Source organism: Centruroides vittatus, unplaced genomic scaffold (assembly GCF_030686945.1).
Source record: "Centruroides vittatus isolate TY-2023 unplaced genomic scaffold, ASM3068694v2 contig_3143, whole genome shotgun sequence".
Taxonomy (NCBI): domain Eukaryota; kingdom Metazoa; phylum Arthropoda; class Arachnida; order Scorpiones; family Buthidae; genus Centruroides; species Centruroides vittatus.
Window position 1 is genome coordinate 920 of NW_027122024.1, and position 20625 is coordinate 21544.

General features: G+C 31.2%; 1 protein-coding gene across 1 annotated transcript; it reads right to left on the bottom strand.

The window, feature by feature from the left end:
• Positions 1-903: 903 nt before the first annotated feature.
• Positions 904-19433, bottom strand: LOC136973329 (zinc finger protein 728-like). Its single transcript, XM_067268062.1, has 4 exons — positions 19423-19433; positions 17371-17522; positions 4301-4364; positions 904-3479 (listed from the first exon to the last, which is right to left on the bottom strand). Exons 2-4 carry the CDS (start codon positions 17371-17373, stop codon positions 904-906), a joined length of 2643 nt encoding a protein of 880 aa, XP_067124163.1. The 5' UTR covers positions 17374-17522; positions 19423-19433.
• Positions 19434-20625: the final 1192 nt, after the last annotated feature.

Sequence of the window (20625 nt, forward strand, 5' to 3'; positions counted from 1 at the left end):
ATGTGCCTAATTAATCCAATCTGTTTTCTAAATCCCTTCTTGCATATTTTGCATTAATGTTTATTTTCTGTGGGATAAACACTCTTGATGAGTTTGGAATTCGACTATTGTTGTAAATTTCTTTTTAGAAATGTCACAATAAAAACGAATCTGATTATTGAGAATAGTCATATGCTTCTCTAAAACCTCCCCAAACGTAACAGTCTGTTTCCATATATTACATTGTTAAGGTAATCGAAGTCTATTTCTAAACAAAAAATATTAAATGTAATTTCAGTTTAGTTTCTGTTTTAAACTTTCTATTACAATGACCTCTAAAATACGAATGATTCTGATGAACGAGTTGATAGCTTAATAAAAAAATTTTAATATAAAAACCTTTGTAACACACTTCACAAACGTAACGATGATTGTCTTCATTGTCTATGTTATTACACTTTTTCAAATTATTTATTACACATATTACACTTTTAGATGTAAACTTTCGAATGTTCTTCTGGTGTGTTTTTAGTCTTAAATGGCTTGTTACAAATATTGCATATTTTGATGTTTAATAATACAAAGTCTGGTAAAGGCAGTTTTATAGGTATAACATTTTTTACATATGTTACAAACATACTTTTTCTATCGCTATGAATTACTTTGTGCTTTCTTAAAGCGCGTTTTGTTTTAAAAGTTTCGTTACATACCTGACAAGTATGGTTAAATCAATTATTATGAACTATTTTATGAATTTCCAAAGAATGTTTTGTTTTAAAACATTCGTTACATACCTGACAAGAATAGTTACGTTCATCGCTATGAGTTTTGTGATGGGTTTTTAGTTGCTCCTTACATTTAAAACTTTCATTACAAATATCGCATTTGAAAGGACGTTCTTCACTATGAGTTTTTTTATGGTTTTTAATTGCCTCTCCATTTAAAACCCTTATTACAAATATCGCATTTGAAAGGACGTTCTTCACTATGAGTTTTTTCATGATATTTTAATTCGCCATCTCCATTTAAAACCCTTATTACAAATATCGCATTTGAAAGGACGTTCTTCACTATGAGTTTTTTTATGTTTTTTAATTGGCCTCTCAATTTAAAACCCTTATTACAAATATCGCATTTGAAAGGACGTTCTTCACTATGAATATTTTGATGGCTTTTTAATTGACCTCTCCATATAAAACCCTTATTACAAATTTCGCATTTGAAAGGTTGTTCTTCAGTATGAGTTTTTTCATGATGTTTTAATGTTTTTCTCAAGTAAAAACCCTTATTACAAATATCGCATTTGAAAGGACGTTCTTCACTATGAGTTTTTTCATGATATTTTAATTCGCATCTCCATTTAAAACCCTTATTACAAATATCGCATTTGAAAGGACGTTCTTCACTATGAGTTTTTTTATGGTTTTTTAATTGGCCTCTCCATTTAAAACCCTTATTACAAATATCGCATTTGAAAGGACGTTCTTCACTATGAATATTTTGATGGCCTTTTAATTGACCTCTCCATTTAAAACCCTTATTACAAATATCGCATTTGAAAGGTTGTTCTTCAGTATGAGTTTCTTCATGATTTTTTAATGTTTTTCTCAAGTTAAAACCCTTATTACAAATATCGCATTTGAAAGGACGTTCTTCACTATGAGTTTTTTCATGATATTTTAATTGGCATCTCCATTTAAAACCCTTATTACAAATATCGCATTTGAAAGGACGTTCTTCACTATGAGTTTTTTTATGAATATTTAATTGGCCTTTCCATTTAAAACCCTTATTACAAATATCGCATTTGAAAGGACGTTCTTCACTATGAGTATTTTTATGAATGTTTAATTGGCCTTTCCATTTAAAACCCTTATTACAAATATCGCATTTGAAAGGACGTTCTTCACTATGAGTTTTTTCATGACTTTTTAATTGGCCTCTCCATTTAAAACCCTTATTACAAATATCGCATTTGAAAGGTTTTTCTTCACTATGAGTTTTTTGATGACTGTTTAATTGGCATCTCAGTTTAAAACCCTTATTACAAATATCGCATTTGAAAGGTTGTTCTTCACTATGAGTTTTTTCATGATATTTCAATTGGCATCTCCATTTAAAACCCTTATTACAAATATCGCATTTGAAAGGTTGTTCTTCATTATGAGTTTTTTCATGACTTTTTAATTGGCCTCTCCATTTAAAACCCTTATTACAAATATCGCATTTGAAAGGTTTTTCTTCACTATGAGTTTTTTGATGACTGTTTAATTGGCATCTCAGTTTAAAACCCTTATTACAAATATCGCATTTGAAAGGACGTTCTTCACTATGAGTTTTTTCATGATATTTTAATTCGCATCTCCATTTAAAACCCTTATTACAAATATCGCATTTGAAAGGACGTTCTTCACTATGAGTTTTTTGATGGTTTATTAATTGGCCTCTCCATTTAAAACCCTTATTACAAATTTCGCATTTGAAAGGTTGTTCTTCACTATGAGTTTTTTGATGACTTTTTAATGTTTTTCTCAAGTTAAAACCCTTATTACAAATATCGCATTTGAAAGGACGTTCGTCACTATGAGTTTTTTCATGATATTTTAATTCGCATCTCCATTTAAAACCCTTATTACAAATATCGCATTTGAAAGGACGTTCTTCACTATGAGTTTTTTTATGGTTTATTAATTGGCCTCTCCATTTAAAACCCTTATTACAAATATCGCATTTGAAAGGACGTTCTTCACTATGAATATTTTGATGGCCTTTTAATTGACCTCTCCATTTAAAACCCTTATTACAAATATCGCATTTGAAAGGTTGTTCTTCAGTATGAGTTTTTTCATGATTTTTTAATGTTTTTCTCAAGTTAAAACCCTTATTACAAATATCAGATTTGAAAGGTTGTTCTTCACTATGAGTTTTTTCATGATATTTTAATTGGTATCTCCATTTAAAACCCTTATTACAAATATCGCATTCGAAAGGAAGGTCTTTACTGTGCGTTGCTTCATGACGTAACAATTTAAATTCACACTTAAATTCTTTTCCACATATCTTGCAGGCATGAACCTTACCATTTCTTGGAGATGACTTCACTCGATCTCCAGATGGCTGCAGACATAAATTCCTCTGAGAAATTTCGTTTTCATTTCCACTTTTGTGTTCTTTCATGTGTCTTCGCAATAGAAATTGCCACAAAAACTTTTTATTGCAGGTTGTGCAGCGAAATGGTTTTTTTCTAATATGACAGAACAGATGTGTTTGTAATATTCTCTTATTTCTAAAAGTCTGTTTACATAAATCACACGTAAGTTTTTGTTTGGAATGAGATGCAAACATAACCATGAAGTATTTCCTTTTAATCTTAAAATGAATTTTATTGCATTTTCTACTCGAAAGAATGTATTTCTTTGTTTTGATATTATATTTCAAATGTTTTTGTTTTTCTGAATTGTGCTGAATATCGTGTTCCTCAATTTGTTCTTCCTTCTCAACTGAAAGTTTAAAAAATAACATATATTATATTTGAATAAACATAACATAGCTTTAATATTAAAATATTAGAGCTGAAATTATATAATTCGTGAAGTTTACTAATGTTTTTCATTTAAAAGTAAGGCATCATTTTTTGTTTCCACTAAAAATAAAACATTTTACAATCAAAAACTGATTGATTTAGCTTTACTTTCTTAATCTGACCGTTAAATGTGTATGAAAAATTAAATTTTTTCACTTTATCTGTTTTTATTTATTTTATTTATGTAGTTTGTTCCAGTAATTATCATAGAAACGTGGAAAAAATCGTGTGCTTTTAGAGAGGGAAAGAAATCATTAGTGTTAAAAAAAATACCACAGCAAAAGTCTATGGATTTCAAGTAGATAGGCAAAATCGGTGTATTCTTAAAATTTTTTGTATCAAAATACGGTAACTTAAGAGTACATGTATACAACTATTTTCAAGAATATTAGCAACGTGTTTTCTAACACGATGCAAATATTTACTTATTTATATCATTAAATAAGTTATATAGCCCTCATTTCCTTCGTTTTAATACATTTTCTTTATTATTTTAGTGCATCCATTAACAAAGCAAAATAACATAAATCATTAAATCACAACTCATGAGTTGTGATTTAAAAATTCTGATCATTTCAACATACATTTATTAACTTCAAAAGTTATATTAATACAATATAGGTAGTTATAAATCTCTAATATCTAATCTCAGTTAAATGTATGACAGGTGAAACTTGAATGCAGTGCCTCTGAATAACACTAATATAAAAAGTCTGAACTAAGTAACATGTTACTTACTTTGGATGTCCATTTCATTCCTGTTAAAGTTTTCTTCTGGAGTTAAGTATTCATTGTTGACAGGCTAAACAATATACAAACAATACGTGAAAAACACTAATAATCACTTATTATATATAAACCAGTAACGAGTTGCTCAACTTTCCCGGCAAAGTTTTAGAATTTTAGTGGCGTTGTCTGTAATAAAACGTTTTTTAAATAAAATATGATATTTTTAACTGTTATTGGAAGGCAAAGAACTGAATTTCGAAAATAAGGATGAGTTTTATAAAAAAGTTAAATGCGAATAACGAGTAAAATCATCATTAAGTCTGACCGTACTAGAAATACACACGACCCCCATTATATCCCCAGCCTGTTAATTTTTAACCAGCAGAATTTAATAGCCTCAATTTCCGTAATAATCAAACTTTCCTGCAGAATTTGAAATATTTTCGAAAAAAAGAAGTTATTATGTTTCAAACAAGGTAAACAAAATCGTGCACCCTCCACACAGTAATATCCATAGATGTAGGGCCGGATTAACCCACTTTGGGGTCCTAGACATTTTCTTCTTACCGGGCCCCCTCCCTCTACCATAAAAAATAAAGCACACAAAAAATATAAAACAATAAATAAAACAAAACTAAATAATGTGAAAAACTAAAAGAAATCTGAAATTTTTATCAATAAAAAATATTTAATACTAGAAGGTAGGCCCGGCATTGCTTGGGCAAAAGTAACGATAGCAAAAATTAAGATTATTACGTAATAGTCAGAGAAAAATAGTAATTTCATCAACGAACTAAGTTTTTCTAAAGTAAGGTCGAATTTCAAAATTGAATGTTCTAATATTGTTCGATTTTCATCGAATGTTCTAAAGAAGAGAGATCGAGAAAAACCGAACTAATCTATTTAAATTTAAAAATCGAATATGTTCCAACATATTACTCTTTCTTTTTTCTTTTTTTTTTTCCAGCGCCCGTAAATCTTGCACGTCGTTTTCTCTTATTCTTCATTGTTACTTAATACTTTGGTACTGAAATCTGGCACCCTAACGGTGCACCAAATTTCAACTTTCAACTTTTAACCGTTTGGGCTCTGCGCTTATTTTTATTATTATCAACTCGTCTCGATTATATATATAGATACAACAATAAATTTTAGTGTTTCTAGAAAAGTTTGAACAATTTATTTATAAACTTAAAAAAAAATGAAATTTATTTTATTAAATATGTAACAAAAGTTGTTATACAATAACGCTATTATCTTAAAATATTAATTGTTTAATTTAGCCTTTTTGGTTAATATTTTAATAATATAGTACTCGTATTTTACTGATGAAAGTATGAGGAATTTCGTGTTATAAACCTTAATCTTTGATAAATTTTAATTAAACTTTACATACAATTTTATAAAGACAGAACAAGTTTATTAATAAAGGGCTAGTTTTATCGGAAAGTCAACGTCGAAAAGTCAACAAAATTTTTTTGTAAAATCAGCAGTGGCGTGCCGTGACATTTGATGATAGGGAAGCCGTGTTTCTGTAAAAAGCCGACTTTCAGGGACAATCAATTAATTGCGCGTCAGGGCCCGTTCGTATTCGTTTGTTCGATAAGCCAGTAAAAACCGTATACTTCTTTAAATGTATATTTAATAGATTATCTGACGTACTTAATAAATAAAAAAGTTCAATATAATTACCTCCGTTATTAGATTCAATAAATTTCCTACGCCCTCTAAATGCCAATTCTCGCTTTGAGAAAAAACATATAACATCTATTAATTTAGATATATCTATTAATTGTAATTATCTTTATAATTTTCAATATTTATTTTATATTGTCTACTCAATGTTAAATTCTATTCCTCTTTGATTTCCAAATTGCTTCAATTTTACGAAAGAATCGTCATTCGTCATAAATTTTATCGTCAAAATGTCGAAATTTTTTGTTGACGTATTTATATTTAATTTAGGCATTGGTCTTTCTCTTTTAATAATGTTTTCTTTTTCATTATATGGTCTTGAGCCAAAACTTTTTTAAAATAAACTTTTGAATCACTAGCCACGATATAAGGGCTAATATTAAAATTATCAGAAAAACTTACTTGGTAAAACAAAATGTGTGACGAATACATACCTAGTACATACCTAGTACAAAACCATACGTAATACATACCTAGTACAAAAAATTCTTCAATTGTACGAATATACTTTTAAAGAAACTTATAATTAAATATAACTTTGGGAAGAAACGTACATAAAAATAACAAAATGTTCTTTACTTTTTAAATCTTAAAACAATCCACTTAGTGAAATACTGTAGCTCCCTACGAGTGGCTAATGATGGAATCAGAGACGGTCCAGGTAGGTGTGTCCGTGCCAAATCCCGAGGGTGCCGATATCGGTCAATGTCAAATGCCTCTTTTGTCGCGTCACTAGTATATCTCAAAGGACGCGACGGGGCCGTTGTAAATTTTAAACGTTCCTCACCATAGATGTAAATATGTTAAACTTAATAGTCATTTGTTTTCTAACTACTGCAATTCGTTTTAGTACCAGGTGTACACGGAAATCAGTTTCCCACTGTACTGAGCAAGTGACTGGTTCGGTTAAGCTTTTGTTTAAGTAAAATTCTGGCTCTTTCAGTAGGGTTTTTTATTTATGTCCCCATTCCCTAATCTCTTAATTATTTAACTACTTCTTAGTAGAAATAAGTCAAAACCAGTTACTTTGTACTTGAATATCTGTAATCTTGGGAAAACATTGGAAAGACAAATTTTTATGACAACCAATACTTAGATCGTACATTTAAGGAAAATAAATTCTAGAGCTTTTTTTGTACCATTGTACGTCTCATTCATTAAATTTGGTTGTAAATAATGATGCCAAAGTAACAGTTAATTTTTTAACATTATACAAGAATTGTACACGTTTTTTCTGCATTCCCTTACAGATGGGACATACTATAATCGTAATATCACCGGTTTAACATTGAAACCCGTAAGTAATATAAGATGGGAGAGCAGACTAAATACAGAATAAATATATCAAATATTTTAATGGATTTTTTTAAACTCCTGTCAACTATACAGAACTATCATAAAAACATGCCAGTAAACTCCTATCGGTTGGGTTAAGTTATAAATCTAGTCTAGGGTGGGCAACCTTTTTTATAACACGGGCCAGAATAAATTTTACGTTTTTCCGCGGGCCGTAGTAGTTAATTGACGCCTTTTTGTGACTCGTAATTTTTTTAGTCTGCAAATATGAAATAAATAAATAAAAAGTTTATACTACATTTATTTCTCTTATCGTTTTCGAAAATTACAAAGAATTGGAAAATTAACTATTAATTAGTTATTTTTCCAATTTAATAATCTATTAAAGATCTCGCGGGCCGGATTGAAACTTTTCGCCAGCCGTAGCTGGCCCGCGGGCCGGGGTTATCCGCCGTTGATCTAGTCTACTCGTGATTCACATAATTGGGCGAGGGCGGCCGAATATCTAGCAGGCAGGTGGCTAAACAGCCCACAACCGGTCCGGGATATAAAATTAGAAGCTTTATGTGTGAAGCATCCACCAGCTAAACCGGGTGACGTTGGTGTTCTGTAAAGCGCATGCGCCAATGCCTATAATCTGGCTGCTTGGAAGTTGACAGGCAGGTGGCTAACAGCCCACAACCGCTCCGGGATATAAAGCTGTACTCTTTACGAGTGTGTCGCTTCTACCAGCTAAACCGGGTGAGGTTGGTGCACTGTAAACCGCATGTGCTAATGCCTATATAATCTGGCTGATTGGAGACTGACCCGGTTTCGACATTCCTTCCGCCACCGAATTATTCGAATATACAATAGCAATGTTATCGTTTTTTTCACATGTAGTATAGAAATTTGTAAAAGATACATAATGCAGTTATAATAAAATATTAATTTTAATTAATTCAAAGTACGTTAAAATATGAAAATTTATATTTTATAAAATACAAGGGAAGGTCATTAGAAGGTGGAATCGGCGCTTCCATCGCTTCCAATGACGGCACGCCACTGAAAATCAGTTCAAAACTCGATTCTCACGAGTTGAATTCCTTATCGAGATGAGTAAATCGCTGTGTCACGATTGTGCCACCTGTCACTTCATTGGTCCAAGAAGATCGTCATCTCTGACGAAATCGAGAAACAACTCGAGAGGGACACTTCATATAAAAATGGCAAGCACGATGAGTAAGATCGAGGAAGTTGTCACTTGAGGTGTGTGGGCGGTTTGTTGGATCAAGGCCGCTTGATTGCTTCGCTAGTAAGGCTGTCCGCCGAATCTCTATAAGACAAAATGTATAGACCAGTGTTTCCCAACGTGGGGCCCCTCGCCCCACAAGGGGGCAATTTGATCTTTAAGGGGGGCAATTCAAAAATGCACTTGTTTAGAGTTTAAGTTAACCGTATAGCTGCTGTATGCCATATTTATTGTAAATATTGATTTAAGTTAGTTTTCTTTCTTCTTTGTTTCCCTTTCCTTCTAGAACTTTTCTTTATAACCCTTTTCCCTTGGGGTGGGATTAACAATTCTGGGAACCACCGAGAACAAAGAGATAAACGAGGCCCCGAGGCCAGTGAAAGAGGAGAAAGAACATTCTTTGCCCAGACGTCAAGGTGGACAGACACGAGTTGTGGTGTTCCGGGTCACATTTGGCAATGACAGGAAAGTGCGAGAGAAACTTCAACGAACACGACGAGAGACCTTCCAAAAATGTTCAACGTGGTATCCTACCCAGAGATTGTAGAGTTCAGCAAGAAAAGAAAACCCATATATTCCAATCTTTTCTATGTTCTATTTCCTATCTTAGCTTTTTCCTACTAATTTTTCTATCGCTAGTTTTAAGTTAGTACATAAGTTTTAGTTATAGTTTTTATATTGTCGCAAACAGTATATGTTGTTTGCGCCGTATTATTGTTACTTACTTTATAATATCGTGGAGTTGGAATCTAAAATAAAACCTGTATATTTATGCAAAATAAATTACTTTGTTGACCATACTGTCACATAGTCTTTGAAACGTGTTTCTTTTGTCGGTCTACAGCTCTACACCATTTCGCGTGAATCCAACATCATATTATCCTTTTTTAGTTTCTAATTGATTTTATATATTTTTTTCTAGCCCATAAGGAAATGAGTGGTGCAAGCGAGAAAAAAAGTTCATCAGTATTCGAAGAAATATTTAAAATTTGGTTTTATGACATGCTGCCCACATAAACGGTCACCTTTTTGTCTTTTATGCCAACGATGCTTGACCAACGAATCAATGAAACGAGGTCGTCTTGAGGCGCATTTGAAGGCAAAACACAATGCTCATATTAATTCAGATTTGAATTACTTTTAAATTTTGAAAAAAGATTTTGAAAAAAGAGTAACATTAAAGTCTCTATTTGCTGCTCATAAAGAAACTATCAATCGTACTCTGGAGGCTAGTTATCAAATTTCATTACTCATCGCTAAATCTGGGAAAAGTCGTACTATAGGAGAGAATTTAATCAAACCATCAATATCAGCATTTGTTAAAACGGTTCTGGACAAAGATGACAAAGATGTTAAAGCTATGCCACTAAGTAACAATACAGTTAGCAGAAGAATAGACAAAATGAGTGAGGATATTGAAAAACAACTTGTCGAAAAGCTGAAATCAAGACAATTCTCGGCGCAAATGGATGAATCAACTTTGAGAGAGAGTGAGGCCATACTTATAACTTACTAAAATTCTTGTCGATGCAAAAGTGAAGATATTTGGTTTCATTACCTTTATTGGATTATGTCAGACAAATATTTACAACAAAAGTTTTGATAAGTTTCATTGGCTCCAAAAGTGTGAAGTTTCTGATACCGCTATACTTGTTATTTTCGATCATCTGAAAATTTTATGGGCTGATTTAAAAGAAAGATTTTCCGATTTGAATAAAAATTGATTTTCCAACTTGGATGATGCAGCCAATGTTAGTGGATTTGTCTGATATTTCAAATTTGCAGTACCAAGAAGAACTCGCAGAAATGCAAAATGATGAGTCAATTAAAACATTATTTAATATAAAAGGTGCGATGGCATGGCTTTGTGAGGAAACCGAAAACAAATATCCAAATGCAACCAATTGTGCAAAAGAACTATTGTTACCTTTTCCATCTTCATATTTATCTGAATGCGGATTTAGTGCCATAAATGATTTGCTGCTAAAAATAGAAATCGGCTGGATATAACTAAACGGAGAGACTCGAGACTAAAGTTAACTAAATTGGAACCTGACATAAAATCTCTTTGCAGCAAGCATCGAGAGCGAGTGTCTCATTAAATTTAAATAATAAATAATTACTAATAATTAAAATATTATAGAAAATCTTTCATTAAAATTATTTTGTACTTGAATTTCAGTTCTCCATTATATGTTTTGAAAATTTACTTACTGTGTTTTCTCAATAATTTCCTAGTGATTTCTTCCTAAAACCAATCATTCAAGTTTCTTTAGTGAACATTTCAATTTTCGAATATTAAAAATTGTGTACCGTATTTTACGTACTATAAGACGCTATGGACTGTAAGACGCACCTTAATTTTTAAACAATTTGAAAAAAAAAACCTATACGCTACGGACTATACGACGCACCTGAATTTTGGAGGCAATTTTTCGAAGAAAAAAAGTGCGTCTTATAGTCCGTAAAATACGGTATATGTTAGGGGGGCATAAGAGTTTTTGAAAGGCTTAAGTGGGGCATAGCACAAAAAAGGTTGGGAAACACTGGTATAGACGCTAGTTAATATTTTCTCCGTTAGTGGCGATGACAATAGGTGGCATTCCATCGTCAGCGTTTCAGGTTTGTACATTAGCCTAGAGACTATAGAGGAATTTCGAGACGTCTCTGCATTTAGGTGTTTAACTCGTTAATGCAGGTTGAAAACTTTTGACAATTAAGAAACGAGCTGTTGCAAATGATGTTGCCTAGTTCGCGAAAAAAGCATGGAAATGCTTCAAAAAAACCGAAATAATAATAATATCAATAATAATACAATATTTTTCACACCTTTATTTTCATAAGACATTTTTAGGAAGAAATAATAACCGAATATTATTATCACGGAAAATACGAACATTTCCATACTAATCAGTGGCGTGTTGTGGCATTTGATGATAGGAAAACTGTGTTTCTGCGAGAAGCCGATTTTCCAGGGGCAATCAGTTAATTGCGCGTCAGTGATGATCTTGGTTCCATTCGTATTGTTTGCTCGATAAGCCAGTAAAAATCGTAGACTTCTCTAAATGTATTTTTAATAACACAATTACATTCTGAATCGCTAGCCACGATATAAGAGCTAAAATTATAAATAAAATAATATTTTATTTTACCGAGTAAGTTTTTGTGTTTTACAGTACATACTAGAGTATCTAGATATCAGAGTAACGACACACGAGTCATCGCCGCCATGTTCTGTCGACTGTCATCATGTGGTCATTTCTTAATGTAAACCCATAGACCACATGATAACAGTCGACAGATTATGGCGGCGATGACTCGTGTGTCGCTACTCTGATATCTAGGTACTCTAGTACATCTTCGTACCTGGTACAAAATATTTTTCAATGGTATTAATATACCAGGTATTTTTAAAGAAAATTATAATTAAATATAGCTTTGTAAAGAAACGTGTATAAAAATAACACAAAATCTTTACTTTTTAAATTTTAAAACAATCCACTTAGTCAAATAGCTCCCTACGAGTGATTAATGGATGGAATCAGAGACGGTCCTGGTAGGTGCATGCACGCGGGCTGCCAAATCCCGAAGGTGCTGATACCGATCAATGTCAAATGCCTCTTTTGTCGCATCACTCGTATACCTCAAAGGACGCGACATGGTTGTTGTACATTTTAAACGTTTCTCGCCATAGCTATAAAAATCTAAATATTTTAAACTTCATATATTGTCCGTCATTTGTTTTCTAACTAATTCGTTTTAGGACCAGGGTCCACAGAAATTTCCAAAATTTACAACTTTTCGGTCACTCTCATTGAACCAGAAAAATTTCTGTCTTTATTATCTAATATTAAGAAGAAATCAGACTGCACTGTACTTGACTAGAAATTGGTTCGGTTAAGCTTTCGTTTAAGTAAAATTCTGGCTCTTTCAGAAGGGTTTTATTTATGTCTCCAATTCTCTAATCTCTTAATTATTTCACTACTTCTTAAGTAGAAATAAGTCGAAACCGGTTACTTTGTACCTGAATATTTGTAGTCTTGAAAAAAAGTGGAAAGTCAAATTTTTATGACAACAGATACATAAATCGTAAGGGAAATAAATTCTAGAAGTTTTTTTGTACTTTATGCATCTTTCATTAAATTTAGTTGTAAATGATGCTGCCAAAGTAATAGTTAATTTTTTAACATTGTACAAAGTTTGTACACGTTTTTTTCTACATTTCCTGACAGATAGGACATACGAAATCGTAATATCACTGGTTTAACATTGAAATCCGAAAGTAATATAAGATGGGAGAGCGGAATAAAAATATCAAATATTTTAATGAATTTTTTTAAACTCCTGTCCACTATACAGAACTATCATAAAAACATCATACCAGTAAATTCTTATCGGTTGGGTTAAGGTATAAATCTACTCATGATTCACATAATCGAGCGAGGGCAACTAACAGCCTAGGACCGATCCTGGATAGAATTGGAAGCGTTATACGTGTGTAGCTTCCACCAGCTAAACAGGGTAAGGTTGGTGCTATGTAAAGCGCATGCGCAAATGAGTATAATCTGGCTATTTGGAAGCTGACAATACAGCGCTTTCATTCCGCCACTAATATTCGAATGTACAATAACAATCTTATAATTTTTTTCACATGTAGTATAGAAATTTGTAATAAGGTACATAATGTGGTTATAATAAAATATTAAATTTAATTATGTGAAAATAATCGCACAATATGTATTTATTTTTTATAAAATACAAGGGAAGCGGCGCTTCCACCGCTTCCAATGACGGCACGCCACTGATATTAATACGATTTAATGATCTCTGTTCGATTCTTAAAGATACCAGTGGTTAAACGTTAATGTAAACATTTTTTTTTTTTTACTCGAAAAGTATGCAAACTTAGCAAAACTAGATAACCTACAGTATATTCTGTCTACTATGATAATTTTACATTTTCGGACCATATATGATAACTTTTTAAATGTGTATTAAATCTGTTATAAAATTATTACTTTTGTTAAGCAAGACTCTCTGTAAGAAGAAATACCGATATAACTCTTCAAAAAAATTTACTTACTTTTTGCAACTTGTTTTTAGATTACTAAGAAAATTGCGAAAAATATGCGCGGAAATATGGTGATATTCGAGGTAAAGACTTACTGTAATTAATATTGAAGAAGTACACAGGAATATAAACAAAAGCAACATATATTGTTTTAAAGTTAAAATTAAAATTACAGCTATGCTAAAAGTCACATTGCTTCAGTTTACATCTCTAATAAGTTTCATTTCAATCAGTTTACATTTCTAAATAAAATTCTTTATAGAAAAAGCAAATGCTTGTTACGAAGAAAAATTAATTTATTGAAAACTGTCATAATAAAGTGTACACTATGTTTTTGACTGAATTTTACAAACTGCAAAGAACAGAAATGTATTTATCAGAAATTTACAAATATAAAGTAGACAACATTAGACTTTTACTACTTTTTTTGAGACGGGTTTATGCTGCAGTCTGAGAACTGTTTCCACAGTTTGACTTAATTGTCCAGTCCAATTGGTCAGAAAAGGGCTAACCACTTCTGTCTCAGTACTTCATTCGATGGGATTTCATGAAATGTAACTTTTAATCCTCCGGGAAAAGTTTTAGATCCAGCATACAATGTGCAAACAAGGAACGCAGCAATTTTTAGGCATAATGTTTGAACTATACAATAAATATATTTATATCCATACACCAAGCTGCTGTTGAAGAGAAAGTCCCGTCAACCGTATATAAATCGCCAATAAGTATAACTATACAACTATACCTTTCTGTAACTATTACAATTTCATAAAATAGCTATATCTGCGCACGATCAATTTACTCAACACGTCATTCTCACCGATAACTAGAGCCAAAATCTTTTGCAGCGGCGAAAAATGAAAACAGTGTGAATACGACAATTTTCCTTACGGCAGACGACCTTACTAGCAAAGCGATCAAGCGGCCTTGGTTCGATATCTGCCTTCACTGGCGTCTAATTACAGAACGATTCCGTAGCCGTAGTTCTGGTTTTTACCACGAGATGTCGCTAGTGTCGTGACGTTCAGGTAGCCTATACCTCGTACTGTACCGTGTGCTTGGAATTTTTTGTCGATATTTTAGCTTTAAAACCATACTTTATTGTCGATAATTGGTTTTGAAGTATTTCCGCTACGTTGCTAAGAAATCGTTATGGAGAATATTGAATTGAATATATCAGAAAATACTTGTTATTGCTATAAGCACTTCTTCTCAAAACGAAATCTTACTAACAAGCATGTAAGATTAGAACATAGCAAATCCCGGTGGAGGAAAAGTCTATATTCTGTCGCGAGACTTCATGTTCCGTAGGATTTTCTACTTTTCTTCGATTACGAGAACATATGGAGAAAGTACTGTACCCGTACTTGGATTTGCCTGCGAAATTGTAAAGTTGAAATTCAAAAATATGAAGGGCAGGCAAATTCTGTTCTGAAATTTTAAAAATGCTGTATTTAATTAATATATCTTAAAACAATTGTTTTCGTGAATATTAACAGCTCATTCAATAGTAAATAAAAATATTATGTACTGTATTAGATAGATTTCTACGAAAATGGAAAGCCACAGAGGAACCAACTAAAGTAAACTGCGTCGTATTGTCTAAAAAATCATGGAATTTATAAATTGTACTCGTGCGTCTCTGGCACGTGGGATTATGACTACACTCAATTCAGAAATGTACCTATAAAAAAAAACATTCAATAACAGATTGTGTATATAAAAATGTTGCAAATGTATAATTTTCAATAAATCTTTTTTTCTTAGCTAACATTCAAATATATCATTGCAGATTTGTTAAATGAGGCTACAAAAAGTTCATTAATATTTTACTGACGATGATATTTTTGTTGATGGATTTAAACTACCAATTCAAAAGACTACTCAAATTACAGAAGATACACTTAACTCTTGGTATTCGCCAGGGTTAGGTTTTTTAAAAATCTCGTGAAAACCAATGATGCCTATGGAAAAACTTGAGTTTGGTTTTGTGAAACATTTCAAAGATAAACGTTAATTGTAAAATAAAATATTGCAAATTTTCTAATATAAAACGTTTAAATTGTTTTTAAAAAGCAATGAATAATTTTATTAAATAATACAAAAGAAAACAAAAATTTCGAGTAAGAGACTGAAAATTCAGCGGAAAAATCTTGAGATTAAAAGAATTTAAGAAGGAAAGTTTACATATTCTGTAAAATAACGTTTATAATATACTGTATAATTTTAAATATTTTGATAAAAATAATGAACTATAGTCATCTTTTAAAGCTACAATATAAACATTAAATATTAGACAAAAGACAAATTTGCTGTTCGAGAAACGAACGGTAGCAAATTTTGTTTGTAATAAATTAATTCTGACTGTGGTGTATTTACACCAATTGCGTTCCATCACGTGATTCAGTGACGTCGTAGAATTATGATTGTCGAGCTTCTTGATGTCACGAAGTAGCGACATCTCGTGGTAAAAAACAGAACTACGGCTACGGAATCGTTCTGTAATTAGACGCCAGTCTGCCTACCGCCGCCGTTCGTCCTCATCGACTCGATTCTCGCCGGACTGTTCGTCGTCAACTGTTCTAACCTTCCTTCCTGAACAAACTTATACTTCTCCGAAGATATTACCATCTACTACTGCCCGAAAATAATTGGAGACTTTCCTGCTGTGAAAACGTTCGACTTTATTATCCTAAGGTATTTATTCAGCCCGCGATTAATTGTAAGCTCTCTCTCTCGGATCCTCTTGTAAACTCGATTAGGGTCGCGACTCTTCTAAATTTTATTAGCAACTTTTCTAATGAATGAATTACGACACGTAAATTATGTATTCCTGCGACATTCCTTCCAAAATAACCTGTACAATCATGTATTAACTAACCCTTGATAAATATTAAACTGTAAATAAGTCTAAAATAAACGGGTATTTTTGTTATAAACATCTCTGAGTGCTCTTTTGTCCCTCTCTCCGTTCACTCCATTTCGGGTCCAAAACTCATACGTAACGGCTCGTGCGAACTTGTAATCTCTGTATCGACCTAAGGATACAGTGGTGTCATCCTGACGTGGTATCGAAGAGACACCGGCCGTTCGGTCACAAAAGGTAAATTGAAGAATGAAAAAGATAATTTAAATAAAAGCCAAGATAGTTTTTAAAAAAAAGTAAGTATATAAATATGAATAAACTGTATTTAAAAATTCGGAAGAGTAAAATTTACAAATCTTTTCAAAATAGACAGTATGACCGAGCCCTAGACATTTGTCTCATTTGTCTATGCGATGATCCGGCCCTGGTATACGTTGTGTATAAGGGGCATTTAATGCTATTAAATTTTGGTAAAGAGACGTCGAGGAGTAAAGAGAGAAAAAATGGTAACGTGTAAAATCTCGAGTGGATCGGACTTAATAAAAATTTTATTTGTTGTTAGCATCTATAATTTTTCGTGAAATATATTTTTACCATTAAAATTAAGCATTTCTTCATTTTATAACAATTAAAATTATAGACAGTTTTTATAACATATGTCGCCACAGACAATATTTTTTTTTATTTATTATGATTAATAATATAAATATTTTTAAAATAAAATATCTTAGCAGGAAACTTACGCAACTCGTTGTTAGATTTTTTCTTATATAATAAATACTTTTTATTTAATACAGAATATACCTAAATTCAAATCATAAAATTATGTTAGTGATATTGAGCTACATTTTTAACCAGTCAGAAAGCTAAGTTGATATTAAAATTTCACTATAAAATATTTCGAAATTTCTATTACTTACCATTACCTGTTCATTATCATCTGGAAGATGAACAACTTCTTTACAATCTTCAGTCTTTACTTCAATCTTTAATTTTTTCAAAACAACTCTACATTCTGATTTTATACCATATTTTACATCATAATTCTCTTTTACTTCTTCTTTCTTGATTTCTGTAGTGGAATTTACAAAGATTTCGTGTTAAAGGATTCTAATAAAAACTACAAATATAAAATAAAACTGAGTATATTTTCATTAATTAAGATAACAATATTAACTTACATGTTTCACTACGTCATTTATTTGTGATTACAAGCCGAAAAGTATCTGTGTGTCACGGCGAATTGGTGAGATGTGTGATACAATTTATAATAAATATGATTAGAAACTTCTTTTTGTTATTAAATAAACCAGCAACGAAAGCTTAATTAAGTTTCCCGGAAATATTTAAAACTATTTGTGGCGCCATGTCTTATGATATTTTGTTTCAAATAATTTTATCTTTTTAACTATTATAAAATAAAAATAAAAAAGTTTTATTTTGAGGATAAAGATGAGTTTTATAAGAAATTCTAAATGAGAAAATGAGTAAACTTGTCATTAAGTCTGACTCTACTTAAGATAGACACGATCCCCTTCGACCTTTAATCACAAAAACTTAAAAGCATCAATCCCCTTAATAATCAAACCTTTCTTCTAAATTTCAGAAATTTTCGACAAAAAGCACAGTAATTATTAAAGGTTGAAGAAAATTATCCTGCCTCTCCATACACGCTGACATTTATGCATACAAAAAATTCCCGAATTTTTTAAATTTCTCGACATTTTAAGCTATCATAAGTTTAAAAATAAAAATGTTCGGGGTATTATTTTTATTCTCGTAGATTTGTAATCTATAACAAATAAGTTGTTTAGTCAATCAAAGCTCGACCTTCCCGTGTTTCCCAATTATCAAAGTCTGATTCTCCATTAGCACAAAAATATAAAATACCTTACAAAATTCTATTTGTCGACGTTGATAACTTTATGTCTGAAAATTCAGACGTATGTACGATGTACTGTACAGTGCGTTACGTATCTGTATGTCACTCCCTCACACTTCGTTTCATATATAGTACTTAAATGTATATGCAATAAAAACTTCTTTCGACGAAAGTAATGTATAAGTATAAACTAAGTGTACAGAGATTTTTTTTCATGTGCATTTTGGATCAAGAAATATGCTGTCCTCATGGCATTCCAACGTTCCTTAGAAGCGCATAATGCTTAGTACATGGTCAACAGATAACATTTACTGCGTGATTAATACAGTCCCTATTTAATTAGAAGTGGTTCCAGGATGCTTTGCTTGATTCTTAAATAAGTATGATACGCACCAGTACTAAATAACTAAAGTAAAGAAGTAAGTTGGATGGAGCCAATGAGTGATATGTTTCGAGTTTGCTAACCATGGATAATTTACTTTCACTGTGGTACCGGCTCTCGTTAGCAAATAAAAATGTGTAAAGTTATCGTATTGCACATGATTATTTTGAATTTAATTTGAAAAGAAACAAAACGAGTTACGAAACTTTATCAGCAAAAATGTTACAATTGGTTATGACGCTATCTGTTATGAGATTTTAAGTAAAAAGTCGTTTTATATTATTATTTTAAAATGGCGAAAAGCTGAATTTTGAAAGTACAAATGAGCTTTATTTATACACTAGCAGATGAGCCCGGCGTTGCTCGGGCAAAACGTAACGATAGCAAAGATTAAGATTATAGCCGACCTTATCCGTTCTCAACGGGTGCAAGAACTAGGCTCCCTCTTCCGAGAGTACATGCACGACGTACTGTTGTAAAATTCTGATCGATTGAAGTGACAATTTTAAATCTGTCAACTGAATTAAATGCTATTGATAATATGAAATTCTATTTAAATCCTCACTCACCATACACAATGTATTCGCAACGTTTTTCAAATGTTATCATTTCGATTTATATCAATATAAATTTATGTATTATTATATACCCATTATTCTTAACAGTAGGAATATACTTTCATAGCATTAAAAGTATTAAGCCTCTTACCTCTTTCGATTTTATAATCAAAAGGACTCCAAATAGTGGAACCGTTGTTTGTGGAAATTGGTTCTCCTTTAATATTTATCTGAAATAATGTAAGATTACGTTATATTATTAGACAGATTGATCTTTATACAAAAACAAATGAAAAATTAATTAAACTGAAGCATAAAAATATGCTTATTGAATAATTTAAAAAATATATATAAGTAGATGTGGTTTGGGAAGCTTTGATCACAAAATTAATTTTCTAATTACAAATTTGAATTAAATTAATTTTATTTTAACAATAAGGCAAAGTTTCTGTATTAATTATTATATTAATAAAAATTTGTTGAGTAAATTTAAAACACGACAATTTGAAATAATATTATAACATTAAGGCAAAGTTTAATATATTCTTTCTAATTATCAAATTTTTATTATAATATTAATTTTTACAATTTATTCTAATTTAATAGCAAAAGATATATATATTAATACAAAAATGAAATTCTTTTATTTTTAAATTATTAGTAGAAATTAAGTGTTTTCGATTCATTTTTAAATATTCTGTTATTCAAGGTACGGTCTAAAGATATTAATACGTATATAAATAGGCCTATATCTTTTGTTTTTCAAAGTTGGTAATTTTGAAATATCCTTTTTCCTCTGTTTTTGAGTGAAGAGATGGTATAAATACTGCAGATGAGAGACTGGTTCGATACCTCGCCGAGAACTTCTTTTGCAAGAACCTCTTATACAAGATCATCGTCTTCAGAAAGTAAGTATTTTTATTTAAAAATTTGCCTTTGACAAAAAGTTTGGCTTAGACATAACTCTAGATGAAAGTAAATCTTCCGAAAATTCACAAGTTTAACATCAATTTATGAAGATGGTAGAATTTTAAACTACAGTATATTGATGAGTTTATAAACTCTGATGAACCATGTTATTCCATGAACAATTTTTGAAATTTTGCTTTATAAATTTTATCAGCTTCATTCTATAACTATTGTAGTAAAAACCTGTCGATATCCTTTGAATTCAAGTATGAATAGAGCTGTAATTTTATGTTACAATCAACGAGTTTCAACAATCAACAAAACTTTAATGTTATATCATTTTAAATTGCTGTTTTAAAAATGATTATTATTGCAAATCAGCACAATTTAATTTTATAGTTAAACTAAATATATTAAACTTTGCGTTATTGTTAAAATAAAATTA